The 21,313-nt window shown below is 49.1% G+C and overlaps 1 protein-coding gene across 6 annotated transcripts in view; it reads left to right on the top strand.

Annotated features, from left to right (window-relative positions):
- Dgk (diacyl glycerol kinase 1) overlaps window positions 1-21,313 on the top strand; it is a 603,682-nt gene that overhangs the window by 439,023 nt on the left and 143,346 nt on the right. For all 6 annotated transcript variants that reach the window (XM_077706109.1, XM_077706108.1, XM_077706111.1 and 3 more), the window contains one exon: window positions 8,323-8,486. In XM_077706109.1, the coding sequence (XP_077562235.1) occupies window positions 8,323-8,486 (164 nt within the window). The remainder of the gene's footprint in view (window positions 1-8,322; window positions 8,487-21,313) is intronic.

Here is a 21,313-nt window from a genome sequence, read left to right as displayed (position 1 = left end):
TTAGCGAATTTTGCCCGCACCGCAAGCTACGGTGTGTTTCCACGTGTGGTAGCGGTGTCGGTTAGGTGCTAGAGGCCTGCCTGTCGGGGTCTAGTCGCGAGTTGCCACTGCTGTCTGGGGTATGGGTTCGTCGGTCATGATTTCTGCTGCCAGAAAACGAGAAGTTTGTCTTTCCAAGAGACGCTCGCAATCTTAAATGCCGTCTCCGACAGTGAGAAAGAAGGACGTCGCCACTCTTCTGTACAGTATCCCAGCTAGCACCCTCTCACCAAATTTGAGGGCGGAAAAGAGCATTAAATGCCCGAAAAGACATTCTTTCAGCACAAGTTTCGTCTCTGACACGCTTTGAGACACCTGAAAGTGTCAAAAGCAGAAGTGATACTTAAGTTACGTTTGTTAATACCGGGTAAGTGACATTGCTTTTATGGAGAGCCTTATAGCGACTAGGCTCGTGGGAACGCAGCACCAGGAAATCCTGCAGGAAATTTCCCCCCTCTTAAATTGCATGAATTCGGCTGCCGACGGCTTCATTAACGCCAGTATTCTCCGGAGAGGCCCCGCCTCATTTCTTCTTGTTTGCTAAGCGTAAATTATGGCTCGACTGGAGAAAAGCTTCGTGCAGTGAAGATGCTATCACCGGTGTCAAAGCGTATTTCTCTGCACTTAGTAACTCCTACTTTTGTGACGAAATTAACAAAATTTGAAGCTCAGTGGACCAAGTCTCTAGCCCTCAACCGAAACTGTGCTGCGAAATAAAATGCATTGCTTTCGAAAAAGCGTGTCCAACCTGCATATTTGCCATACTCATCATACAGCTTTTGTGTGCCTGTCTAATCACTGTCGCGACTGGTTGGCGTCCGCTAAAACATTTTGCGTACACAGCGCACAAAACGCGCGCGGCTGCTTTACACCGTGCCTAATAATTGATTGCGCATGGGGGACATATACAGTGACACAGTTAAATCCCGGAGTAAATCCCCTCGTTTGACTCTCGCTCGGATTACGCTCACTGCATGCGCTATAGGCGCAACCGACAGTGCAGGCAGTTTACAGTCGGCGCACATCCGTTTTCCACAACGTCCAATCAGAGAGTTCCTGCGCGACTGCGAAAGCAGCACGCGCACCAGAACAACGATAAATTAACTCGGATACGAAGTACTGCCGTAAGACGGACTACGGGGAGCTCTATTTCGTTAAGCTTGGAAGCTACGAGAGCCTCCCCGCACAGTGATAGCCCCACCCGGGGTGCCGACGGCGCCGGGCCTCTTTCTCCGCCAGCCGAATGGTCCCGCAAAGCCGGTCAATTGCAGAAGACCGGCTCCGACGGCCAAACGTCGTCGGTTTGCTCTAATCCCGAGCTCGCACGTACGATCTTCCGCTGCGGACAAGCAGCGTGAGACTCCCCGCGAATGTGTCTGGTGGGCGCCTATTGCTTCTTTCATCACTCCTTTCCCTGCCACAACTGCTGTCCCACGCTTGCGGTGCAATCTCTGCCGGCCGCCACGCGACGAATTTCCGCCTACTTTGTTCTCTGCTTGGTCTGTCGCAAGACTGAGGAGACCGAAAAACCCCCCTTCCCGCCACGCGATTGGCTAGATTCACCATGTTTTGCCCACCACGGGCTCACGCTTGGCATTTGTTTAACTTGGCGTTCAGAGAAGACACCGAACCACGAGGACTGTGTACTAAGGATTTATTTCGCACGTATACAGGCTTTTGGTCGACGGCAAGCGGGCAAGCAGCGGCGCACCGCTTGCAGCGCCTGCCTCAGATTCGTCTTCATTTGGAGGCGCCGCTGTTTCCGCCCGTGAGCGAACCAGCCGCGCTGCGCTGTCGTCACCGACGACCGCGAAGCGCCTGCGAGCGGGATTTGTCGGCTCAGCTTCCCGAGCCCCTTCGTGCGTGAGCTCGCGGATTCGTTCGTCGGTTCGCCGTCGTGTGTCCGGAAGGTCTTCCACTCCGGCCCTATCGGGTCGCCTGCTGTTCTCGGTTTCCTGTATGATATCCCTGGGCCTCTTCTTGCTTGTGCATGCTAAGGGGCCTCAAAACGAAGAAGGGTTTTTCCACCGGGAGTGATACGATTTTAATGCGCCCGGTATGCAATCGTGTGCTTGTGCCCCTATCTCTCTATCCAGCTCTCCTTCCCCGCTCCGCAGTTAACCCGTAAATTCGAATACGTGTGCAGTCCTATACGGTTAAAGGGGACTCATCTGATAACATCCCAATAGATGGCACTTGCGAATTCATGACCAACTGGCTTAAAAAGTATCGTATACCACTACGGAAAGTTTTGCGAATTCATAGAAATGTTTACAATGACCTAGTTTGTTTCTTTTAACAATATAAGACTTCTTTAGTGAAATCAAAAACAAGAAACGCATTTTGGTTTATCCAGTTTTCAGTAGATGAGGCTAGCTGTCTAGCAAGCAATAGTTCTATAAGCGTGAGGGTTCCGGCTAGTTGGTAATCCATTAGCAACACAGCGCAAAAAAGACCAACGACGAGACGAAGACGACAAACAAGCGCTGACAAACAAGCGCTGAGACGACAAACCGCGCAGCGCTTGTTTGTCATCTTCGTCTCGTCCTTGGTCTTTTTTGCGCTGTGTTGCCAATAGTTCTATGTTTTTATTTCAGCAAACAAGCGTCATTTCTCTAAAATAAGCAAACTAGGCCGTTGTGAACGTTGATAACTATTTGTAAAACCTTTCTTATTGGTGCACGATGGTTTCCAATTCCGTGGGTTATGAAGTAGTGAGTTAACAGGTGAGTCCCCCTTAATAAAGTGGACCGGGAGTGATCATGGCCGACGCTCGCCAGGTGCATCCTACAGGTGTTCAGAAGTGAATGGGTCCACGGAGGGAGCGGCTACGGTGGTGTCGAAAATTAAACCTTCGGCGCGCGGTCTCCTTACACATGCGCGCCGTTGCGCGTTAACTGCCACAATCGTTCTGCAGAAAGCAGACCACGTACTCCCTTGTCTCTCTTAACAGCGCATTACCCTATGCACGTACAGTGGTGATCTCGCTAAGGGTGAACACGGAGCGCGTGGCCGCCGGCACTATCAGAGCAGCCTACCGTTCCCAGCGCGAAACATCACGCATGCGCTGTGCGTGCCGAGCGAGACTATGCTTTCAGCGCGCGCACAGCGTCATCGGAGCGTCTGCGCGTCGTCTGCTATGTTTATCGCGCGTGTAGCGGTGGAGCTATCAGCCACTGTATGAATGAGTGGAAACTAGAATCCACATGAAAAATGTTTCCGTGTGAGCGGTAATTCGTTTTATAGCTCCAATACAATGGTTTCGGCACAGGAGGGTAACTCGCCCACATGTTTCAAACAGACTCACTCAAAAGATCACGCACATTTTACAGCACTTTATTTTTGCAAGTGCTTACAAAAAGTCTCCAGAGTAGCCCATACTTTCAGGGTGAGATTCCCCAACCGAAGAATTCGTCACGAGAAAGCTTCGCATTCAACCATCGTCGTCGTCAGACAAAATTGTGCATATTTTTTTTGTTTTGTTCAAATCACCGAAACTTCAGGATTAGGCATTTCCTCAATATACTTTTGTTGTCGCCCCGCATCGTCATCGTTGGCACTTCGTAGCATCGAGAGGGCCATCAAAGCCGGGTTGTCGTTTAACGCTCCTCATTATCCGCCATCTTGCAAAGGCCCAGCGGTGCATCGAAGAAATCTATAAGTGCGTGCTGATACTGCAGTTGGGGCGCTAGGTCTGGCAAGGACACACTAGCCTCCAGACGCCTTCAAACGCGTCTGGAGGCAAATTTTTCAATTCTTTGTGCCTGGACATTCATTCACCCGGTATGTGAAGGGCGGCGTCTATAATATTGACGGAATTTTGGGAAGGGGTCAATTACGCGTAAAGTTAAAAAAAAAAGAGCTCCAAAGGACACCTAGCACTTCTTATGAGTCGTGAATGCGAAATCATTAGTGTCCCATTTGTGAACGGATGTGCCGGTATTTTAGGCGCCGCCGTGTGCTGCGCAGAGCCCTTGGCTAGCTTGTGACTGTTGAGCCGCTGTGAGAGCTATGGTGAAAGTGCGAAGCTGATCGTGGTGCATGCCCACGCCTTCCAGGGTAACTGAACGACGTGCTCCTTTTCTGCGTGTTGCGTTTGAAGCCACATGTCTAATCGTAGCAAGTGGATACACGAGGCCGGCGCATACCCGCGGTCTCAGCCAATGGGCGTGCTCCTATTACTGTTTTCTTTTTTAACTCGAAAGCCTCTAAATGGCTCGATGAACAATAAATCCGGCGTCCGCCGACCGTAATAGAAACGGCTGCTCTGGAAGCGTTCTATTCCACGAGACGTTCTATAGCGGGAGCTCAAACTCGGCAAGAGCGAGGGGTAGCTCCTTCGAAAACGAAGTTTCTCCACACCGCAAGCTAAATTAAACTCGGCAGCCGCAAGAGGTGGTCGTCCACGCCAGTACAAGGCAGTGGAGAGAGCGTAAGAACGCAGCCAAACGAACGAACAGACAACAGCAAAATTCACCATCGTCGTCAGCTCTTCTATTACACGGCGGTACGAACGACCAGCGGCGCAACGCGTAGGAGACAGATCGAAGCCATTGGAAAGAGTTAAGACGGATCGAAAAGCAAAGTGTCCGAAGCGGCAAGATTACAAAGCACTTCGACAACGCGAGACGGAAGAAAGTCGTCTCAGTCATTCAACTCGGCGTTTACGCTTTTTCGCGTTCACAATCCATAAGCAGTGCTTCAGGTGTCTTCGCACGCGCTACGGAACGCGGCACTGCCGGCGAATTTAGGAGCTGCTACAGAGCACCCGGCAGTAAGCGTTGCCAATTACACCTCCGGGGATGCGCGTGAGTATTGATATTCGCACCAAACGCAAAACGCGGTGTCTTTAGGGCCGTACGACAGCGCTCTTGCTTAGCACTGCAGGAGTGGTTAGAGTGCCGTCCGATGGCATTCAAATTTTTAAGGCTAGTCTGCGCACGGAACAGAAGGTCTGCCATATTTTCTGCCTTAGTATCTCTGTCATTCGAAGAGCGTTCTTTTGAATCCAACTCTTGCCAGTTTTTTTTTTGTTTTATTTTCCATGATAATTTTGGTGGATTAGGTTAGTTTTCGGTGTTTTAAGTTAATGCTTTGTTATCTTTAGTCTAGGCTAGGTTAAGTTACGTTACCTTACGTTATGGAGAGCGAAATAATGTCAGACACAGCGTTTTCTCGCGAAACGCCGCTGAACATCACTTTATTGAATTGCTTATAGTACCGTCGAAACACCGGGAACGAAACATGTTGGCGGTAAGCGTTTACCAATACACCTCCACAGGTTTTGGCTACGGGTATCTGATTATGTGCTGTGGGTATGTGGCTATAGATTTAGAAACCGTTTCGCTGGTACAAACGCCGGACGCCGGCCTTTCGCTCCCATAAGCCATTTACTGCTTTCAAATTAGTTACTCCTGACATTACCGTCTGAATATCTCTGCACTCGTAATTATATTAGGCATCTTGGTCACGCTCCACTATTCTACATCGTTTGAACTTTATGGTTTAACGAAAAGGTAATACTGAAGTTCGCACAGCTACTGGGGCACAATAATTATTTTACAGTGCCTTGTCAGACTCTCAAGCCAGCTGTTTCTCCAACCTGAAAACCTAAATTGCAAAGGCTGGCTCAATATGCACCTTTTTACAGCGCAGCTTTAGGCGTCATAAGCTATATGTGCATTCATCTCATTGGAAGTTCATTTTGTTATATGGTCCATTCCAGTGGGTCTTCGTGATCCGCTGCTTACAAAAGATGACAGACGTTTTTCTTTGGTCAACAAAGAAATATTGTGTGAAAGTGAAAGCAGCATTTCCTTGTGCTCAAAAAGCGTTGTACAAAGCAGCACTGCGGGTACTGCGTGCTAAGCTGTGGGTTTGTAACTATTTGCTAGGCTTCAGACGACGCGCACAGGATCAAGAGTAGCGCGATTCCGTTGCCTTGTCAGAGCACGCACACAGCTTGTGGTCAGCCGTCTATTGCTACCGTTGTGATTGATTGATTGATTGATTGATTGATTGATTGATTGATTGATTGATTGATTGATTGATTGATTGATTGATTTGATTGAACTTCTTAACTGGCTTTGATTGATTCATTGATTGAACTTGGGGACTGACTGAAATGATCGACTTGATTATCCGTTTTAAAAACCGTTGCCCAATACGCCCCTCTCCCTGTACGTTGTAGCTGCGCGACGAGGTGTAAGCGGAAAGCAATTTATTCATTTATTTATTTATTATTTATTTATTTAACTTGGGGACTGACTGAAATGATCGGCTTGATTAGCCGTTTTAAAAAGCGTTGCCCAATACGTCTCTCTCCCTGTACGGTTGTAGCCGCGCGACGAATTGTAAGCGGAAAGGAAAATCTTCACGACACAATAGCCGTTGTATTTTGTGGGAGGTCCTCGTACACTTAGGCGCACTCCTACGCTTGGCCGATTCCATTGGCCGGCCCCCAACTGCTGTCTTAGTTCCGTCGCACGGTTACTAGCGGGCATATGCACCAACTTCCCCAACTTTCGCTACTTCTCAGATCCCAATTCATCTTGTGAAAGCGCGACACAAAGTGCTACGCGCTGCCCAGCTCCACCAAGCGGAGCCCGGGCAGTCGGAGACGACAAATGAATGCGGCACCTCGCCGTGGGGCCGGCAGAGCGGCACCCTTCGTCCGCAACGCGCGGGCCGCTCGATTTGTCACTGTTCACCGTTTCTGCATGCGGCCCCGTTTGTACCTCGTGGTGTTCTTTCGTTAAATTTCGCCCTTTTTTTGTATTTCTTGTTTGTGAACACAATGCGAATGGCCTGCAACTCAGCGGCAAATCGTTCCAGTTGCGCCGCCTTTAAAAATGCGCTTTGTTGCGGCCGTGACGCCTCTTTCGTCTCGCATGGCTTCTCTCTACGCTGCGATGTTTCGTCGACCTTGTCGGCCCATTCATCGCGAGTGTACGACACGAGAAGAAAGCGTAAAGGATGGTAAAAAAAAAACGTACGGTGTTTCAGGGAGCATTGTTTCTTCAGGAGACGTTTCAATTCGGGTGGGGGACGAGGCACCGAAGGGAAGAGGGGTGTAAAATTGGGCGGAAACAAAAACAATGAAAAGCAGTGCAAGCGGAGGTGCGTTCTACACAATCCCATCTGCTCGAAAAACAAAGCAATGAAGCAAAATCTACGACAAAGAATACCTGCCGGGATTCGCAAGGAAGTATGCGTCGCATATAATTCGAGGCAGCTTGAACGAAACCGATGTTGCCGACTAGTTCAAGTAGCTTAGTGCCTCCACCTAGCTTCGCCAAAAGAACCACCTTCTATACAGTCTGCCAAATTTTCTTTGTGCCTGAGGCCGAACCTCTATATTTAAAAAGAAGTATTTCGTGACACCGGTTAGAGTAAAGCAATTAAGTTTGTCTACACACGTGAAACAAGAACTAAGACAAAACGCTCTTTGACGCCTGTCGTTCGTTCTCCACGCGTGTCTACGAATTCTCTAATGTAGATATATGGGTAAAGAGGGGCGCAATAAAGACAAGTTTATTTTGATGTTTCGAACGGGGATCGTCCTTTTCAATTGCCATGAAGAAGGACGGCTACCTTCCGAAACGTCGACATAAAGTTATATTTTATGTGCCCTTTTTACCTTTCAAGTATATATATATATATATATATATATATATATATATATATATATATATATATATATATATATATATATATATATATAGTTAAGAGAAAAGGTTCCTGGCTATGAGGTTAGCTGTACGATAGAGAAGTCAAACTGAAACACATAACATTTATTCTAACGTTTCGACCGGGGGCCGGTCTTTTTCAAAAAAGACCGGCCCCCGGTCGAAACGTTAGAATAAATGTTGTTATGTTTTTCAGTTTGACTTCTCTATCGTATTAACGTTTCGACCGGGGGCCGGTCGAAACGTATATATATATATATATAGTATAAGTAAAGAGTCGGATACACAGCAAGAACAATAACAAACAAGGTTTACTTACGTAGCGGCAACGGGACTTGCCTTCATCACAGTAAAGTTACATGATTTTGCGACAGCGAAATCATGTAACTTTATTCTGATGAAGGCAAGTCTTAAACGAGGCTGGAACGGCTAATGGTAACGAAATAAGTCATTTAGCAAGAAAATGAACCCCTCAAGATTCCGAGGCTAGTGAGGGTGCAGTGGCACATGAGAGACATCCTTCTAAAGAGCGAATGGCACGTGCGGCTGTTGACGGTGGCGGCTTCTCGTGTTCTTTTTTTCTTTTTTCGAACAGAGCATGGTGCTCCGGGGCGCGCCTGGAAGCGGCCAGCCTCCCGAGCCGTGCGACCCCGGATGCAGATGACCAACGCGGCAGCTCGGCCCGGCAGGACGGCATGGCCGTCAAGTGGGAGAAGCTCTCCCCGGCGGAGTTCCAGCAGCTGCAGGACTACGTCCAGTGTGAGTGCTCGCTCTTATACTATCACAGACCACACCATCGCCACTACTACAGTGATACTACTTACTACGATCGAAGCCGTCTGTAGCTGGCTCTCGCACGGCATTATAATTGTAATACTGTCAGTGCTCCTGTACCTGTCATAAGTGAGGGTCTTGCGTAATAGTGCGCTGGCGTATGTCCCGCTGTCGTCACTTGGAGCAAATATGGCGTACAGTCGTCCAAATCTTTAACTAGCGTTCGGGAGAAGCTATTTTCATGCGCCAGCGGCGTACGACGAAAGCCAAGTTGCGAACAGCTCGAGTTCCAAACAGGTCGGAAGCCAAGTTGCAAACAGGCCCATCGTCTGCTAGGCTTTTCTTTCCTAAGAGCGTCATAAGACTGAAAATTCGCAGCTCGCGCACGCTAGTTAAGATTTGGCCCACTGTACTTGCGCCGGTCACGAAAGTTCGTGTAAAAAAAATTAGTGACCAGTTACACGAGGGTAATACGATAATTTACCCTTTGCTCGCCTTGCAGCTTGTCTACTCCCGCAGAAGTCACAATTTCAGTTATCTGCCAGCCAGCGCCCCGCCCCGTCTTTCTCCTCGCTAAAAACTCCGTGTGGTTACCTTCTCCGCAGCATGTGTGTACTTGCCGTGGAGCACCCTTTAAAGGCAGGTCTCGACACTGGCACTAGTGGGGCGTAAATGACAAACGGCCGACTTCAACACCATTATAGCCAGTGTTGTAACATGACGTTTCGGATCACACAGAAGAGCCGCATTTACGGTGCGGTTTCCTAAACAAGTTCGAGATATGTTAAGTTGCAGCTTATGTTTTCTTGAACAGCTGTCGAGAACAGCGCGAGTGTGCAGAATGAAGCATGCCGTTATGTTCTTCGTTCCCTGTATGGCTAGTGCCTATCTTTAATATAGATGCGGCCTTTCACGTCTTGATGTCTTTTCAAATTTTCCATCACAAGGGCTCAACATTTTCAGACAGGACACAGGTCTGATGTTCCGCGTTTGTTTTTGTCAAACATTGTAAATAAGGCTGAAGTTCTTTTTTAGAGCCCACCGTTTATTTGGTAACGAGACGTAGTTGCGGTCGACGTTAATTTGTTTACTTTCCATAAACGGAAATTTGGTCAAATAGTGCAAGCCGTCTTTTGTAATTTTCTATCTTGACCCTCCGTAACCATGTTACATAATCGAACGGACAAGATAAAAATGCAGACTCACGATTAAATTTTTTGTGGCCGAGAAGAGAGTGCTCGTTTGAATCTTAAAAGAAGCAGAAATTTGTTGGAGATAATTTTTGGCTAAATTTCTTTTATGCGGTGCATGGTATTGCGAACCAGGCGGCGCAGTTACCAGTTGTCCGTAACGGCACCCGACGCATAACGATCCGAGTTCACGAGAAGAAAGCGCACTTTTTGCCGGGGTTCAGCGCCGACCCTGGACTGCAGCGGAACGCCCTGGCGAAAGGTTCAAAGTTTCGCAAGGCTGAATTGCACTCGTCCGACGTCTTGACGTCGCCGGTGAGGTGGCACGTGCGGTGGCAAAAACTGAGGTAGAACACCTGTTCCGCGGAATACTGTTCCAGCGACTCCAGCTTCACATCCGAAGACCTGCCCTCTTTCCGCAGTGCGGTGAGGTAGGCCTGGTGCGTTATCTGCAGCGAGGGCATTGCGGGGTAAAAATTGGGCGAGGTGGCGTCCATGCACGGAGCCTTCTGGTAAAGCGGGTTCCTCTTGCTGAGGACCCAGCCAGCCGGGCCCGTGTCGACGTCTTCGCTGTCAATGGCGTACAACAGGGCAGTAGCAAAGGCGGAGCCCAGCCCTGCGTAGTTCACCGTCGTCGTCCCTTCCGGGTAGTAGAGCGGCTCCGACAGCGCGCCGGCGGCCACAGTAAAGGAGTTGTCGAAGGGGTTGTACGAGATGGACGGGTGGCGGCCCCCGTGGGGTGTGGATGTCAGGTAGCCGTAGGAGTCTGTGCCCAGCAGGAGACGGATCCTCCTCCGAGACTCGATCATGTCTCGGGCGTAGACCGGGCTGGTGCTCCTGAATGCGACGTACAAGTTTGAAAGTGTCGCTTCGTCCATCAGCTTGTCGCCGGGCCAGAGCTTTATGGATGCTGTCGTTATCTTGCTGATTGTCCTATTCTTAGTCTGTTCGCTCATCCACTGTGTGTGTGACAGCACTTCCGCCGCTGTACGCACCACGTTTGAGAAGATTGCGTCGATGGCGGCGCGTCTGTTGAGGAGCTTCCTGTCTGCAACGTGTCTAGCGACAAGCGCTGATTTGAAAGTGTCCTCGACCTGGAGCTGGCACAGGAGAGTGTGGTTCTCCAGCGGCAGGGGACGGTAATTCTCGCTGGGCTCGTATATCTCCTGCGTGCTGTTGGTGGCCAGGTTCGAGAAGGTCTTGTTCAGGACGCGGTGAAAGTGTCGCAGCAATCGGGCATTGGTGTATCTCGTCGCGAATCCGCCGACCTGCTCTAGCAGCGCGAAGTCTGCCAGCAGAATAGAGTCGTTCGACTGCACTTTGAACGCCGGGTGCAAATGTTTGTTCAAAAACTTGAGCCAGAGCTCAGAGCTCCAGCTGTTCGTTAGATTGGCAATGTCCGTGATTGGGACCACCCTGGGACTGTAGTGCCGGCGTGTGTCCGACAAATGTTGTAAACCCTGCGGCCGGGACATTAAAGATCACCGGTGAATCTCTCCTGACGGCCATGCGACTCTCTTAGGGTATAAGTGCGAAAAAGAAAGAATTTCTACATTGATATAAAAAAGCTGCTGAATTGGTGCCGCCAAAAAAATGCGTGGCACATGAGCGTTGTATTCATATGTCGACAAAAGGGCTGAGCTGTTCATATATTCTCACGAAAAGTTTGAGGATTCAACCGAACGTCGCCCAGCTACTTTAAATCCTCACTACCTTCAAAAGTTCTGGCTCGGGCGAATTCATTCGAAAGAAATTTCCGGAGTGCATATAGGGCTCTCTTTAAGGCAATATGGAACCCGCACGTACATGCCCGCACAGAATTTGACATTCGAGTGGGCCGTTAGCAAATGGTCAAACGTTCATACATTACCACGCAAGGCAATTACTGGGAGCGCTTCTCCCTAAATGTTATACGTTTCGGAATGGGAAAGAGTAGTGTTCCTAAAAGTGCCCGTGACTCGTTTAGTAAATCCTAATACAAATTTTATCAATTTGATGGTTAGAACAAATTTATTACCCATACTGAGCGGCACGTTTTAATGACTGAGAGCCAGTTCACGGCGGTGTTTTAAACCAATGTGGTAAACTGGCGTCTGCTCACTACTTTCAACTTTCTCTACTTGCAAGGAGTATTTGGACCCAGATGAATGGCTGAAATATGCGTTATAAAAGGCACATCATACCAAGTCTCTCCAAAAAAACACCCGTATCACCGGGTCACGTTTAACCTGGCGCGTTACTCTAATCGCTATGGCAGTTTTTAACGGGACCCTGCAACGCTTTTTTGAACTCTTTTTGAAATCTTAAATGCTTGCAGCACGTAGTCACCCAACACATCCAGTATTCAGATAAGGAGGTCGCAAAGTACCTCAGCCAAAAAATTACTGCAGCAATGAACGCTTTTCGATAGCAACTTTTTTTTAAAAAGCCACAAAAACAAAGCAGAAATGGAAGGAGTATCTGGTGCGACGAACAAATCACGCAGTGCTGCTCCGTGCTGGCGATGACTAAAGCGTTCGCAGTGGTTCCAGACGTGAAGGAAAGAGTGAAAGCGCTTATCGAAAGTGTTGCAGGGTCCCTTTAAACTAATGTCACGTCGCCACCAATTGCGTAGTGCCCCTCTGACCACCCAAATTTCGAAACAACGGCTGTAAAATAAGCTGAAATGCGAATGTCCAAAACTAAATTGCCGACCTTTTGTCGGCCAGGGCAAAACTACAACCCAGTGAAGTCACATTACACAAATGATCTTGAAATGAATCATTATAAGCAAAACCTAGCTTTGGAAATCGTCTCAGTTGTTAACGCGCATGCGCTGCCACACCACTTGCCAATCCTAGCATTTTCACGTATACAAACATAACGCCGTGATTATATGGATAATAATAGCAGCGAGGAAAAAGCATGAAGGATAGGAAAACTCTGGAGAATGTTAGGATCGGGAAATTAGTCGAACAGCTCGGATAAAAATTTCAGAGCTAGTATCTCTTTTTAGGTTTTGGTGAGAACCTAGATTGGAGGGTTTAATAAGGAGAGCGATTTAAAACTATTTTCCTAATTTACGTTTCCAACGTTAGTGAGAAGGAGAATGATAATTAAACGGAAAGATGGGATAAATAGCCCGAAGCTTATCAGTGGATCAAGGACGATGACAATGGGGCATTTGGGACTTTTTTATGGATGAGACAAATAGCCCGTTATTTGGTAAAAACGAGGAACACTGTTGAGAGTAGCTGAGATACCGTTTCCAGGCTTCGACAACACACTAGATTGGGTCATACCGATACCTCAGAGACGGAGCGTGGGGCTGCAGCTCATGAAACGTATCATGCGAAGTCGTCGTCTGCGAAGTCATTTTGGTACACACCGCCAGGTAAAATTATGTGCTTTCAACTTCTCCAAAAGTGAAGGCAATATCGCTGAGGTGAACAGGTTGCACGCAGCTCCACGGCAACGGTGTCGACAAGTGTGATAGCGAGGGGTTCAATCCATAAATTGCTAAAAGGGGAGGGGGCCTTTTCTCGTTAGGAGAAAAATCTGCTAGGGAAGCGATGAGGGTGCAAGTCATCTTCGACATTTTTTAGCCAATTTGTAACCTTTCATGGTTAGTCGAAATATCCGTTGAAAGTTACTGGTCACCTTGCACCATGCTCGCCACACTGGCTGCTCCGAAGGGCGGAAATTATGTTATTGTGAGAGCGAGCGCGTTTATTCTATAAAAACTGTACGTAAACGAAGAAATTGTCGATGATGATGATGAAAAGGTCACAAATCAAAATTTTGAACACTGAGTAGAGCAGAAAACCTAATTGCAAATCGACATGACTACATGGCGTTAGTTCATTGCGACTGTCTCAAGTAAACTAAGGATCTAGACCGGGGGTCTCAAACACGCGAACCGCGGGCCGCATGCGGCCCGCGGACGTTTCGATGCCGGCCCGGCCCGTGGGCAAACCCGGCCCGTGGAAAAAATCATCGTGTAACAAATACTTTATATTTCCGAATCGGCGTCCAGATTTTAGTCATCCTCGAAATAGGTATCGGTATGTTTCTCAAATACTGACGTCAAATTACATTGGAAAACGGCCCGGCATATTTACAACATGTGGGAAGCACCTGATTCTTTCAAATGTAAACCAACAAACCCTTCGTTTCAACTTTCTTCGCTGTCCCGGCAATAGCGGAACTAAATTTCCTGTTTGCGGCCCCGCTCACTGATGTGATCTAGACTGTCTAAATAGGGAAATAGAGGAATACTTGTGCTGAATTGCATAGTAACGCTGCCGTGTGTCATATAGGGATAAATTCACTTCAGAGTCTCCTTAAGGCTTCGTCCTAACAATTTTTCGTTACTCCTATTTGTCGGACTCAACATAAGACCCTGACATAGGAAGTTCGGTGACATCGAATTTCGACATTGCTGTCTTCACCGGAATCATACGATCTTCCTCCAATCCCCGTAGCAACGTACGCGCTGTGTATATAATCAGGTTGTGCGATTGTTCGAAAGGAAAAGCCCTGGATCCCGCATGCCGTTGTAAAGGTCACTCACCGCCAGAATGGAGCAGTCCATGGCGGCCTCCTCCGCGTCACCGCCGTCCTGGACCTGGGGCGGCGCAGGGTCAACCCAGTAAGGGTAGTAGCGGCCGTAGTCGATGACCACGCCGATCTTGTTGTAAGACGTGACAACGCCCACCGAAAACCATATCGGCATCTGCCAGTTGATCGCCAAATCGAGAAGCACGTCGAGGGCATGCACGCCTTCCGCTGGCGCGTTTCCGGAAAGATTTCTTCCCTCGAGGAACATGTGGAAGGCTCTCAGGTTTTCCTCTACAAGCTGCGCGTCCACGTCGAGGCATCGCTGCAGCTGGCTGGCCGCTTTGGCGGTCGGCCGAGAGTCGTGAAATGGCCGCTGGTTCTCGAGCCGCTGCGCCATCCGCTTGGTCCACCTACGAGGAGGCGGTGAACACAGTAAACACCACGCGGTTGGTCGAGCCGCCATTCACGGTGTACAAACAAAGCACTGCTTATTATTTTCTTCGATGTTAAGACTGCCAGGGTAGCGCCAGAGCAATCCTAAACGCTTAATTAATGTCATCAGAAGGATCATGCGGTGGTTACAACTTTAAACAAGGCTTTTTCTAGCACCCCTGCATTTTGCCTTTGTCGAATTGCAGTCGCCCGGAGCTTCGTGTTTGCTCCTCCGACCTCAGGAGCAGTTTAATTGATGTATTACTTGGAAAAACGAGTCTTTGGAGCACGTAGTACCTGTACCAGAGGTCGTCCTGCACGCTTCGCGAGTTAGCCGTGCTGGAGAGCCAGGCGCTGCAGGCGAACGCCGCGAAGTCTTCGCACGGGTCAATGCTCCGGTTCAGCGTGGCCGACAGCAGAAAGGCGTGCTGCATGCAGTCGTCCGAGTCGCAGTTTGGACGGCGGCGCAGAGGCTGGTGCCGCGCGGACGCGTACACGACCACGACGAAGAAGAAGAACGCTAGCGACGCCGCCACGCACGCCGCCATAGACAGCGCCTGGCGCTTCTCGACATCACCAGCTCTGCCCTGTGGCACTGAAAACTGCAAGAGGACGGGCAAGGATGAGCTGGACCAACCACGCCTGCTCCCAGCGCTATGGACAGGAGAGTCGGCGCCAAATGCGAACGCGTGTTCGAGTGCTCGCGCAGTGTTTTGTTCGATCGCTGGAAGTAGCCCCAGTTAACTTTTGTGCCATGTGTATGGCGGGGCCCGCCACATTGAAATGTAGGCTGCACTCTAAGCCTTGGGAGTTTCACGTATTGCAATTTATGCCGCCAATTTGCGCGTATGCTTATCTTCGAGGCGGCTGTTGAGGTAACACGGTAGGTAACCTACATTTATTGCGAAGCTGCTAGTGCGACTTGAAGCGCTCGAACGTTTTATGCGCGGGTTTTTTGGTGTTCTGGGAGAGTTTAAATGTTCAACAAAGTTTAAATTCGGGGGTAATAGGGGCATGTCAAAGCTAATTAGGGGAGGGGGGAGTGAAAGATTAGGACTTGCATGTTAATTTATGTAGGGTCTTTGGGGAAAGTTACGAAATGCGGATAATCGCCTTGTCCAGAGCAGGTATTTGATCAAAGCACGTACAATGTTTCGTTTATTTTTCTGAAAGAACTAATTATGGCACACGGCTCGAAATTGCAGGCAAATGTGCGCCTCATCATTAATGATGTGTGGGATAAATCCCGCGGCTTAGTTATGTCCTTTGGACACAAATTCAGTGACTCTCCACTATGTGAAGAAGGATTACCAGTGAAGCCGAGCGCAGTCTATGGAGTAAAACAAAAAAAAAAAAACGATCGGTTTCCCTCCCGCGTTGACGGCACCTTATTGTCTTCGTAACACACACACCCGAACCGTGCGACCGTGAAGGAAGCAGTCAGGTCGCTACGGGCCTTAAGACGTCCACGTTAAAATCTGCCCCGGTAAGAATGGTCATATCACCGATGAGCGCGTAAAACCTGGCTGCGCGTTTACACTCCTCCTCCTCCTCCTCCTCCGCCTCCTCCTCCTCCTCCTCCTCCTCCTCCTCCTCCTCCTCCTCCTTCTCTCTCTCTCTCTCTCTCTCTCTCTCTCTCTCTCTCTCTCTCTTTCCCGCCCTCCCCCCCACCCGTGCACGCAAAACCGGCAATGGAAGATATACTCCTGCTTCGTCTAAAGGTGAAAGACGTCGGCAAAACGTCGCTCCGGAAGCCACTCCAGCTGAACGAGAAAAACACCGGCCAAATTGTTACACCAGGAGCCCTCCAAGAAGGAGACACAGCAGACTAGTTCTTGGGTGCGAAGAATTTCACGTATACACCGATATATCTACGCTCGCTATGTGTGGAAACTGAGGCGTATACAGCTTCGCTGTAAAATGCGTGACATGACCAAGCAACCCAGTCTTTGTTTTCTATGGCGGAGCTTGCAAGCTGACTGTAGGTGTAATGCCGATGTAACTCGCACGCCAGCGGAAAACACCGGGTGATGGTCTGACGAACAAAGAGCGCCTTTACTGGGTTCAGTGTACCCACTGCCGGCAAGTCCGACTGCGGCTGAATTTCGTCCTCTAAATACGTGGGTCTAAATTTTGAGTTTGCGGGGGATGCATTTTGGGTTTGCAGAAGTGGTGGGGACCCCACTAAATATGTTAACTCGGGCCATATTGTCGAACAATGTGCTGTTGCAGCGAAAGTCGCCCATAAACCTATAATATGCAGGCATTTTGTGCGTCTTGCTTTTTTGCACAGCTTATCTGTTTCGCAAAAGCCGACTTTACAACACGTGCTACGCGGGAAAGCAAAACAAACGTGTCATGCGGCGAAGCCAATTGTTCGCGCTTCCAGATAGGTTTGCAAAAAGAACAAAAAAAAAAATGCAGCGCCATTCAGCCCTCCGAATGTGGATGACCAGCAGAGCTGTTAATTGATCGTCCCTTAATAGCGATCGTCACAATTGCTTTGTTGCGGCTATCAAATACACCAATCGACATATTGGCAACTGCGGACGCATTCTTAATATAGTGTCCGATGATGCACGTACGTCGCTGGTCGCTGGGGGATGGCTGGACCGGATCAGCGTGGCAGCGCAGGCCAAATATCGTTAACATGAAACGCTTAACCCATTCACTTTTGTTCCCAAAACATTCACGCTGGAATCACCGACTACGACCGCAAGGGTAGCGTCATCGTAACTAAAAAGTCGCGCTGGCAATAGCCGTGTCCCGACGTTGTTTATTATTGCCAGATTTCACGGAATTTGAAAAGAGGCAGGGCGTATTTGTTAGTGGTGGAAAATCTGGGCACAGCGTCTTGAAGCACAGAGTCCACACGTGTTGCACACTTGGAAATAGCCGACGACCCCGGCGTCCGGCAGTCCGGCCTTTACGCAGCCTGCCCATTACGACGGCAGAGAATTGAATTTCCCTCCTCTACTGCCGTCGTAACTGAAGAATTGCGTCTTTTTCGGCTTTCTGTCGCGTGATCGGACTGCAGGGCTGTTTTCGCTCAAGCGGATGCCTCCTTCGGCAGCAGCCGCTTAAACCAAGGAAGCATACAAACAAACGAACGAACGTACGAACGCACACACACGAGCGTCTGGCACTGCGAAACGCCTCGCGTTTAAATGACAGACAAAATCATCTTTGCCGCTAGGCGTTTCGATGGGAGGGTCAAAATGTATGCTAACGTAGCCGAACACAGCTCTGCTGTAAAATTTGGGTTCTTGAATATCTTGATGGAGGTCTTTCCGGGCGCCCATTTAGGAACCACTCTCATAGATTATTATGTCGCCGTTGACAAGCTAACTGTGAGTGCCGAATGGGGCTTATTGATCAAGCGCTGATCGGGAAAGGCCCGCTTAGCAGAGGTGCAGTTGTAAGTCTGCGCCTGTCCTTGTGCCCTGCTCTTTCTGTGCTCGTCCGTAGTATGTGCAGTTTACACTTTTGTAGCGCGAGCTACACTGGCCGAGGTTGAGCAGTTTCGCGTGGCTCCTGGAGAGCCGTGCTGCGCATGCGCGAGGAGCAGTGACGTCACACGGCGCACAGAACGTTGCTCACTGCCCGGCGTCTCTCACACACCCCACGCGCCCAGCGTCTTCGCCGACCTCCGTTCCGCATGTGGCGGCCCGCTCCACTTAATGATCATGCGAGGCGTGGCCGCGTGTGGAACCGATGGCTCGTGCGTCGCAGCAACACCGGCGCGCGCCTGTGGAACCAGCTTAGCTCTGGGGCGATTGGTCACGCTGAGCCGGAGCCGCTTGATAAATATACATGTGTCACATAATGCGTATACCGTTTGTGTGTCATTGAAGCAGCAGTAAGCATGATAATCAAGCTAATCCTAGACAACCAGGAAAGCTAAGAATAACCAGCTGAACCTTAGCTCACGCTACTACTTGTATCCTGGCATAGCCATGCTAAGCCACTGCTAATTTTTCTATAAAGGGAATTCCCGGCAAGAGGTCAAAGTTATTTCGCCGTTATCGCAGCATTTTTAGTTATATCTGGCCAAGCCGTAGTCCCAAAACAAGCGTCATGTCGTAGGTTGCGGCCGCCTACGCAAGCTACGCCGGCCCCGTTCCACCATCCACGATTTATGTCAGAAATCCAAGTGCAAAAAAGTGTACAAGGTGGCGGAGCTCGTTTTCGCCCTCCAAGCCCTTTCTACGTTCGTAAACAACTGCTGCAGTAGCGAGTCATATATGTGTATTCGCGGCAGTGTAATTTATGGAAAAAGCAAACTTGTTCTTTTACAGTTAGTGTTAAACATGGCTGGGAAGCTTTGCACTAGCGGCGATACCACCGTATTTGTCACACTAGTAGAGAGAAAGGGCAGTTTTTAGGAGAGGGAGCACAAAAAAATAACGGCTGCGAGGCGTCTTATGGCTGAACAGAACAACCGCATGTCTGGTATCACCAGCGCCGCAGCTCGCCAGAGAGCTCGCAGCTATGAGGTGCTTGAAAGCGTCTTACGCAAGCGCTACTACCGCAATCCCACTGGTCTAGTTTGTCTTGATATTCTTCCAAGGGTGGGAGCCGCGTGGAGCGTTTTTTGGCTCGCCAAATCGCGCTGCCCGACAGGCGCCCCCGGAAAACGTCGCCGTAATATCACTCTAAGAAAAAAGGGTGTGGTAGTTTCTCCCTTAAGGGTGAAACAGGAATGTATCACATATTGCTCCCTAAAAGGTAGAAAGATTCTCCCTTTAAGAGGGAGGAGCGCGTTTCTACCCCTAGGAGTGGAGAAAGATTTCCCCCTTTCGTGAGCTAATGGAGGAGCATTCCTCCCCTGGCAGCGTCACCCAAGCAAGGCTTGTCATGCGAGAAAGGCCTAGCGAGCTGATCGCTTTGAGGATAGAGGAAGTACAAATAAGTGGGTTACTGTGGTTGTGTGCGCTTAAAATGCGCTAAAATAACCAAGAAATTACCTACCGAGCACCAGAACTGCGCTTAGCAAGCGATGTCGCCAATCGTATATGCGCGACTTCTTGCATTCGCCCCGCCTACGCGTTCAGAGCGAACGCACCGCCGTAAACACATAGAAGTCATACCGATTGCTTTCAAAATGCCGCCTTTATTTCCGAAAGGCTCGTTACCCCGCCGTTCACCTCACACGAGATCACAAGCATCCAATGCGGCCGTTTGAGAACAACCAGTTGTTGTTAGTCGTCTTACCTTGCTACAACCGATGCATCAGAACGCGGATCGTCTGCAATCGTAAACCCCATCGTAAAGGCAACGCAGACACACGAAAAACGTATCCGTCGCTGTCGCATTCTTGACAATGCTCGCGCTCTAGCGTGCTCGAAGGAAATCAATCGTAAACGCTTTAAAATGACCGATAGATGACGCAAAAATAAGTAGGAGGGGTGGGGAGGGGCAGCTACGAAGCATCGCCATCAGTGGGCACTTACTTCAAGGCGTTTCCTTGGTTTCCTTTATGCATAACGTATTTATTATAGCAAACATCACGGAGGCCGCGCACATATTGGGAAGAAACGCACAACACAGTGACATACACTTCATTAAAAGCACTGCCAACGTACAATACACGCAACACACAACATCGCAAGCATAATACACGTATACACACCACAATATACAGTACACTTTTCACATGTCCGCATGATCACAAGCCACAACTAAACATTGACACGGCGACAAAGTATTTATAACCCTGATCGCCGAGAATGCAGGTATGAACAGTGAGATCGTTGCTTGTTTCGATAACCCACTGCAGTGCGTAAGTCTTGGGTGGGTTTTGTTATTTCATCAAATGTAACCCGTGCAATTGCAAACTTTTATTAATTTGAGGTTTTGTAAGAAGCAGTGAAATAGCTCAAAGAAGAAGAAAACGTTTTTCGAAACAGTATGGCAGGTATGTTTGTGTAATGACACTCATTGCCTCGCCTTCGCTATTTTACCGTAGAGCGCACCGCTGGTCTGGCAACCATTCAGCCAAGATGTTACCGAATGGAGGCCTTTTGTTGTTGGTAACTGATGCGTCAATATGCTGCGGTCCGTGCTCGTTGACGAAAAAAGGGGCAGTTTGCTATCATCGCTGACCTCTTACTCTTGGGCGTCAGTATAAAACGTCCACAAATGCAGTGGTAAGTTGAACAGGGCGCAGGCGAGTCGCCCGCCCACAGCAAGCATGCAGCGGTGCCCACAGAATGTGCTTCAAACACACGGCTGGCGAGCCGTGCGTTAGCGTGGCGGGCACAAGGTAATAACAAAAAGAAAGACAGCGAGAAAACAAGCAAGCAGCACACCGCAGGGGAGGTGTTGCTCATAGTCATCGTATGCACCTGATCGGCGAAAGCCACATTGCAACGATGAACGGTTTCGTTTTCGGCGTCAGCACCGACAGCAGATTGCAGACGACAGGGGAGAATATTTCCTCCCCCGTTTCGGTGTTTCGTAGAGGCCGTACAGAGGGCGCTACGTGTAATTATCTAAAGGGAGAATCTCGCTGGTCCGGGGGAGAAAAGCCTCGATTTCCTCCCTTTTTCTACCCTTTTTTCTTAGAGTGATAGTAATTGTAGACAATCTGGCAACTAACATAAACCATAAAACGTTCTAGACTTAGAAAACTATTACGTTATAGTGAAA

Source organism: Haemaphysalis longicornis, unplaced genomic scaffold (assembly GCF_048455015.1).
Source record: "Haemaphysalis longicornis isolate Haplotype H1 unplaced genomic scaffold, Haemaphysalis longicornis Haplotype H1 scaffold_4, whole genome shotgun sequence".
Classification (NCBI taxonomy): Eukaryota; Metazoa; Arthropoda; class Arachnida; order Ixodida; family Ixodidae; genus Haemaphysalis; species Haemaphysalis longicornis.
Note: the sequence above shows the minus strand (reverse complement) of the source record. Positions and strands in the feature narration are given on the sequence as shown.